Consider the following 8,177-nt stretch of genomic DNA (forward strand, 5'->3'; position numbering starts at 1 on the left):
ACTCGGTGAACTACCATTTTCAAAGTTTATTTTTGCAATGTAATTTATTTCGACTTAAATTTCCGAGCTTTTACAATCAATAAATTGCGATCATTTTCACAATTTCAGTGTTTTATTTTACGGTCCTTCCCTACTGTGCTTCAGGTCAAAGCATCGTCTACAACTACGTAAGGGTGTCCTGCCTTTTAGATGTTTGATCACGTGCTACTTTTCAAATTTAAGCGGGATCTTGATTAGTTTTGGAGGGAAAGTCATTCGGGTGGCCATTTTTAAACGTTGCCGGGTTGACGTGTTCTTGTAGTGTGAAGTTAGCGTAGAACCTGAGGGTTAAGTACACTACAACGTTTAATTTGCGCTTCGAGGCCATAATTTTCCATGGTGCTTTTAACAAAAGGATTTTACTGCACCAAAGATGAGTCTGAGAATATATAAGAAACTCATACGTTTATGGACTATAAATAGTGGAGTAAGTGGAGGGAAACAAACACTTAGCCAGACCTTTGAATATAAAATTAGGGCCAGACGTAGGAGGCGCTTGCATTTTTGCACAGCGAGGCGCACACGTACTCCCGAAATTTTTCAATCCTAGGAAATTTCTTACTTTCCGCGAGATTGTTCTGCTGCTCGACGTGCTCGTGGCACGGGTGGTTTCCTTCTGCCGTGGTAATGTGACCGAGGTATCACATTTTTGAGAGTTGGCAACCACGCAATTTTTAGGAGGGGAAAAGCTACCTGCGCCATCTGGATAGCACGAACGTTGATTCTGTTTGGCATCTTGTCTTTAAATAGCGGTCGCGAGCGCGTCGCTTCGTAAATGTCTGTTGTCATTTTGGTGTTATTTAATGCAGGTGGTAATCTTTTTTAACTTTTCTCTTGATTCTTCTGAACGCTTTACCAAAACCAATTTCACTCATATAACTTTGATTCTAGAACACATTTTACAAATCGAATACAAAAGCAACCATCCTCTTTTTTATATTTCAACATTACTTATCTTTTACAGTGTTGCCACGTTCTATATTTTACGGTGGATTTTAGTGTCTACTTAACAATCTTTGCATTTCTTTATATATCGTATTTGTGGTTTGTACGAAGCATTTTATGTTTTTGTGAGTTTCAATCTATGTTTTTGAAATTGATTTGATTTAACCTTAACGCAGATTTATTTGATACCGTTATCCTTTTGTTTGTAATCGTTTACATTTTTGGTGTAATGCTTGCTTAATTTATGTTTATGTTTAGTTTACATGGTCTTGATCAGAAGCAATATTCATATAAGTTTTGATCATTCTTTTAAACATGTGGAAATTATCGAATTGTTTTGATGTGTTCTTAAACTAACATTTTCGCCGTGAATGGAGCAGTCACTGGGGTGGAAAAAACTGTAATCATTTGAGCTACGGCACCTAATTTCGTGATTGTCTTTGACATTCAACTGTATAGGCTCGAAATCCCAAAACTAGGGGCGAGTTATCTATCTTGGGGGCAAGATTACGCTAATCAAAACACTTCGGTTTAGAATCTATGTGCGATAAATAAGATAGATAGATGAGTCACATCCTGTACCCTTCACCTTTTCTCAGAATTTAGGTACCTGCTTACCTGCCCCATTGGTCCCAAAATTTGTTTTTAACCTTGAGTGCAACCAAAATTAGGAATATGCATTTACTATCTTTGTTAACCACTTAATTTTACAAATGATTTTGTTAATTGACTTTTGGACTGTACAAATCAAACTGTGCAAGGTTTTTCCCCGTCGTACTCTTTTTACCCTTGGCAGTTACTTATGCTAGAGTACGGCGACCGTGATCTGGGAGGGCCTCGTTGCCGAGCAGCCAGTCCAGGCCCAGGATAGTGGTAACCATCACTGGATGGGGCACCTCTAAAGGCATTATACGGGTCTCCCTCTAATTGGGCCAAAGTCTGTTGAGGGCCTAAAACAAAAGAGGGACAATAAATGAATAAATTAAATACACAAATAATAAAATAAATAACGAATTGAAGTTTGATACTGCCAAGAATGTCCTGAATGGCTGTCGTGAACGCGTCGCTCCATAAATGTTTGTTGTTATTTTGTGTGTTTTTAAATGCAGGTAAGAGTAATCTTTGCATTTCTTTATATCATAATTGTGTTTTGTAAGCCACATTTTATATTTTTTGTGTGTTTGAATCTTTGTTTTTGAAATTTACTTGGTTTAACAGCAATGCATAATCACATATGTGATACCGTTATGCTATTGTTTGTAATTGTTTACGTTTTTGGTGTAATGCTTGCTTAATGTATGTTTATTGATGTTGGCTACTTGGTCTTGTCCCTGAAGTAACATTCTGTGATGTACCCAAGTCGACAGCTCCCGCGCTAACGAAAGCGGGAAAAACACGAACTCGGAACACCTGCGTAGTAACACAAACCTCGCACTCGACAATGGCCGGAACCCCTACGTTGTGGAAAGCCAGGTTGCACTCACTCGTACCCATGCTAATTATTGGAAAGGCGGAACGCAAATAATACGCTTAATTGAATTTGAAACACAAATAAAGTTTATTAAAGAACCGATCAAAAGTGTAAAAAATGAATCAAAAGGCCGAAAGACATCCTACAAATTTAGACAGAATACATTTAAAGCCAAAAAGTGCCAGGTTCCCCTAGAACTCGTTGGACAAAAGAACCGTGCTAAAGAAAATTCCGACTCACTGTTCACAGAGGTGAAATCTAGAGGGAAAATCTGGAGAATGAGAGGATAACGCTAAACACATTTTACAACACAGCTACAATAGTTATACAAAGAATAATAATCCGAGTAAGTAACTCTCGAATTGGACAGATTGAAATCTGACGTTAAACGTTAATACAATACAAACTTGATAAGTTAAAGGATGGCCATTACAAGTAGATTTAAAAAGCACCTTCAATCCTTTCTCATGTGTGAAAGATACATTCCGAAGTCTCTTACATAAAGTGCATAAAATAAACATCATTAATTAGCCAGACCTCCTCCAATCTAACAGGTATCTAAGATCCTGGATACGGTAACCTTAGACTAAAGTTGTCGTTCGAAATACATGCCGCTAAGTATCTTTATCACTCCGGCATATACCTCTGCAAGGGCGAAACGGTTAATTACACTCAAAAAAGGCCGATTCATACACAAAGAATTGAAGTCGCTAATCAATCCAAATGGGTTCAAAACAAACAAATGAAAATTGATAACTGGCCAATCTTCAACAAATCAAACAGGAACCGCTTTTACATTGAAAGCAAATTACACCAAATTCAAGAATCACTTTACCCTGCATTACAACTAGCTGAAGGTAACATAATCTACAATATAAATCAATTACAACTAAGTACATTACCTTTCTGTTACAGTGAACACTACCCTAACTGATTACCCAAAGCAGTCAGTAAAAAGACCAAAAATGAACCTGTGTGAACTCTAAAAAGCTAACTCGGCCAAAACTAAATCTATCCCCCATTTCCTCCCTATACAGACTACTATTGTTATAATTGCTGACATCGAAGAATGAATACATTGTTGAATAATAAACCTATTGTTTTTCATGGGAAGGCTATTGAATTGTGGCTCGGTATCTGGCAACAGTAGTTTAAACGGTGTCTCAATATACGGTAACGGAACTTCTTGTTTGAAATTTGAAAGCAGACATCTCAATTCATATAAGTTTTGATCATTTTATTTTAATATGTGCGGAAATTACCGATTCGTTTGATGTATGTATGTATTTTCTCCGTGAATGAAGCTGTCACGGGAGTGGTAAAAACTGTAGCCAAAATGAGCTACGAACCTAATTCCGTGATTGTCTTCGACATTCAACTGTAGACTCGAAACCCCGAGAAACCAGGGGCGGGTTACCTATCTTGCAGGACCGGCATTACGCTAATGAAAGCTCTTCAGTTTAGAATCTATGTGCGATAAATGAGTTACGATTCGTAATTTCCACAGATCTTGTTTTTGGTTAAATTTGCCTACAAGGCCATGTAATGTTCCATCTTGCTTTTAACAAAAGGACTTTATTGCACCAAAGATGAGTCACATCCTGTGTATTTCACCCTTTCTTAGAATCTCGGTACCTGCTTACCTGACCCATAATTCCCAAAACTTGTTTTTAGCCTTTACTGCTACTTTTTGTGATGTTATAATTTTATGGTACGCGTCCACATCATTACAAACAATTAATTTTACTACACAATTTGATATTAATTTGACGGCTGGTTTTTTTTATTGGTAAGTTCTTTTTGTCCCAGTCTATTTCTATTTTTATTCGGTGAACTACCATTTTCAAAGTTTATTTTTTCAATGTAATTTATTTCGACTTAAATTTTCGAGCTTTCACAATCTTAATTATTGCGATCATTATTCAACAAACTTTTCACAATTTGAGTGTTTTATTTTACGTTCCTTCCCTACTGTGCTTCAGATCAAAGCGTTGTCTACAACTAACGTAGGCGGCTCCTGCCTTAGATGTTTGATCACGTGCCGCTTTTCAAATTTAAGCGGGATCTTTTTGAGTTTTGGAGGGAATACTCATTCGGGTAGCCATTTTTAAACTTTGCCGGGTTGACTTATTTATTTCCGTGTTCTTGTAGTGTGAAGTTAGCGTAGAACCTGGGGGTTAAGTACACTACAGCTGGCTACGGCAATGGATTTTAGACGAACCGTGTTGATCACCTGCAGGGGCTGCAGGCGTACTTCGTTGGTCCGTAACTAACACAGCTGTTACCAGATAGAATAATGTGGTGGTTTACAAGAACATATATTACACTATATATACAGTCAGTAAAAGAACAACATATATGCATACTAAAATATATACAAAATCGGATAACACGTATCACACTACTATGGGTGATGAGTTGCCCTAGGCCTCAATCTGCCGACTTCCAGGGTTGATCCGAAAACGCTCGGCAGTTGGATATGATGCTAGGTTTTGGTGGGCAATGTACCTAGATGGCTCCGCCTACTGAAAAAGGGTAATAACAGCGTGGATTCTATAGTCGGTCCGTGTAAAGCACAGATGGAGGGAGGACCATTTCTATTCTGATTGAAACCCGTGCCCAGAAAACATCTTGAACTCCTGGTGAATAAAGATTAAAGGTATTTATAAACAATATTGTTGTATCGCGTGGCAGTCGCGTTACTATTTGTTGATGGCCTCGTTATAAAATTGAACTAGTGTCGTACTGTATTTATTTAATTATAACTTCTTGTAGAGAATGTTATACTGTATATTTAAATTATGTAAGGAGGCCTTGAAATTTTGCGTCAAATTGATGTTGATGGGCACAAGTTTCCAGAAGGATTTAGACCTGCGCCTGAAAGTCCTAAGCATATTAGCGTATTCCAGATGCGGCCGCAACCCTAAAGCAATGGAAGCCCAAGTCTAGAGCTGCTTAAGAGGGGCTCATAACCCAGATCCAGAGAGTCGGAAAGAATCTTTCTCTTGGTGTTAACGAGAAAAAAGCCATCTTCAGCGCGAGGGAACGCCGATGTGCGTCACCCGCCTCAAAACAAAATTCCTACGCTGCACATGTACCTACCATATGCTACGTCTCCCCGCTGTAATGCTTTTTTTGTACCACCGCAAGATCGAGGACAAATATCCAAGTGAAACGAAAAATCGCAAAGGCAAGCAGTTTAGCGCAGATTCTTTTAGCAATTGAATATTTTTGTAACAAATTGCCGCCACTGCGTCACCTTGGGAATATTTCGATTCAAATTGTAGAAATTATAATCAGTTCGCTTCGACTTTGCATACAGAAACCGGAAAACCTAAAGCGTGCCCCTATCGAACGAAAAGCTTTCGCGTATACAAATGATTTGGTTGCGAAGTAGGTAATCAATAATGTTACATGTTCGCATCAGACGCCTGACGTCGCTTGTTGCCATGAAGGGCGTCGGCACAAAAAATACAAATACATGCAACTCAAAAGTGCGTCTTTCATTCTATATTTAGATGAAAGCGTTAATTTATGCCTTTTTTATTAGTGCGCGCCGTAATTGAACCAATATAAAGAGAAACAGAACATTTTCAAAATGAGTGTGAAGGTACGTCTTATTTACATTATCGAAATTTATTACTCTTTTTTATCATCTTAAAGACGTCATTGAGAATCGCGCTAAACAAATAGCAATTATCGTCGTTTAAATATTTACTTAAAAATCGCTCCACCATTTTAATAATATTATCATAAGACGTATCCTCCTCCCAGAATTGAGCGGTCGCGTTTTTAGAGCGGCGAATGTGAAGAGATGCGTTAATATAGGCCACTTAGGACGCTAATCTAATATCCTTCTTATCACAATCGTTATTGACACTCTCTCGTTTTGCGCGTAGCCGACGATTTATTAAATTGAATTGTGTCAGCAGTGAATCTCGCTGTTTCAGATGACGAAGTATAAGCACGCCGAGTTTGCAGACGATGACACAAGTGTCGGAAGTGTGCAGTTCGGGGAAGGTACCCATCGGGTGAGTGTCGACACGACACTAACGAATTCTCTTCAAATTGCAGGGATAACGAGCAGTGCGACGCACATAAGGTACTACACGAGTACGAGCATGTGGAAGAAGCGTTCTTTGTTAGAGAAGGCCTTGTTGATTTTGGTGGTTACGTTAACTTTTGTTATTATGGTGCTGGCTTTCTTACTGGCGGCGGCCGATACACGAATTCGCGAGGGCACGGTGAGTCACAGCAATTTGAGTGGGTCGAGTGCAAACGAATGTCGTAGGTCTTAAACGTGGCAACGAATGTGGCGCATAAGCCGTGTCTGACCAAGAATTGTATAGAAATTGCCAGTTCGATTCTGCAGGCGATGGACACGGCGGCCGATCCGTGCGAAGATTTTTACTCGTACTCGTGTAACGGGTGGATCAAAAATAATCCAATACCGGAAGGTAAAAGTAATTGGGGTACGTTCATGAAACTGGAACAGGAGAATCAGCTTGTTGTTAAACATGTTCTGGGTAAGTCGATTATAGGCTCGCGAAATGACCGACAGTACAAACTCGAAACCTTGCAACAAGTCATATAAACAATTTAATATGCGGGGCTATAATTTGTTTTAAATTTACACTCAAATTTACATGTAACAATACCTAATTATCATAACCTAATTCTAAATGTTTAAAAACATTTGTGCAACAGGAGAACTATTATGGTACAGGTGAACTACAAAGCAGTGGGACTACTATCGTCATTTATAGGGTATTCAATAATGTTGTGGTCAGATTTATGATGTAAGAATGTATTTAAATTATGGACTGAAAATACGAATGCGCACTTACAAACAGAATTAATTCAAAATTAACTTAACTCAGAAGTCATTTTAAATGATACTTCTTTTACAAAGCAAAATCAATCCAAGCGTTCAAGCTAAATTTACTACTACTGTATTTGTTAGAAACGTTTTACCTAATCCAAATTTTAAGATGTTCTCTAAGTAAAATTTAAATGAAGATTCACATTGTGTTATATAAAAAAGAATAGTACCCTATAAACTCTCCTTTGCGTTTTAACAGGTTTTATTATGTTCTTGTTGCGCATTGCATTAATTGGAAGTCGGCTCACACCCGCTGGTTAAATATGACTTTGAAATTGTTCCACAGCCACATTCTTCTCTAGCTCCTCTCCATTAACATGTACATATGTGTCCTCTTCATGCACCCTAGCCACCGTCTTTTTTGTCCACTTCGCTTCTTTCATCTTGTTCCATTACCCGCATTCTTCCTTTTCTTGTTTTCTTCATCTTCTCCGTTTTCTTGTCCCATCTTCGTTAATTGCCTGACTTGCTTCATTTTATTGGGTTTCTTTGTCTTATTTTTCGGTTTTTCATTGTCTTTCCCCTTCTTCTTCTACTTCGTCTTCTGTTTCTTCGTCTTTTCCTTTTACCATTTTTCTCACACCCCCTCTTTTTCATCTTAATTCTATTCATCATGCTCCTTTCTCACTTCCATCTCTTCCCCTTTTTCATCTTCCTCTCCTCTTCATGTTTCTCCCTTTTCTCTTCACGGTCTTACCCCAGTTCTTTTTTTCTGTTCAGTTTTGTTCCGCTTCCGTTCCCGTTCTACCCTCTTCCGTTTTTGTTCCTCTTCCTTTTTGTTTCCGTTTCGTTTCTAGTTAATTTTCCAGTTTCCGAGTGGTTTCTGTTCCGTTCCTCTTC

The 8,177-nt window shown here is 38.4% G+C and overlaps 1 protein-coding gene and 1 long non-coding RNA gene across 2 annotated transcripts; one reads left to right on the forward strand and one right to left on the reverse strand.

Annotated features, from left to right (window-relative positions):
* Positions 1-1,651: 1,651 nt before the first annotated feature.
* On the reverse strand, positions 1,652-3,539 carry LOC116161102. Its single transcript, XR_004143371.1, has 2 exons — positions 3,358-3,539; positions 1,652-1,934 (listed from the first exon to the last, which is right to left on the reverse strand). It is a non-coding gene; the product is annotated as an uncharacterized LOC116161102 (long non-coding RNA).
* A 2,385-nt stretch (positions 3,540-5,924) lies between these two features.
* LOC116162381 (neprilysin-3-like) lies at positions 5,925-7,049 on the forward strand. Its single transcript, XM_031475997.1, has 5 exons — positions 5,925-5,949; positions 6,006-6,065; positions 6,406-6,475; positions 6,530-6,699; positions 6,747-7,049. The coding sequence occupies exons 2-5, from the start codon at positions 6,054-6,056 to the stop codon at positions 7,047-7,049; spliced, it is 555 nt and encodes a 184-aa protein (XP_031331857.1). The 5' UTR covers positions 5,925-5,949; positions 6,006-6,053.
* Positions 7,050-8,177: the final 1,128 nt, after the last annotated feature.

This window comes from Photinus pyralis, unplaced genomic scaffold (genome assembly GCF_008802855.1).
Source record: "Photinus pyralis isolate 1611_PpyrPB1 unplaced genomic scaffold, Ppyr1.3 Ppyr1.4_LG10, whole genome shotgun sequence".
NCBI lineage: Eukaryota > Metazoa > Arthropoda > Insecta > Coleoptera > Lampyridae > Photinus > Photinus pyralis.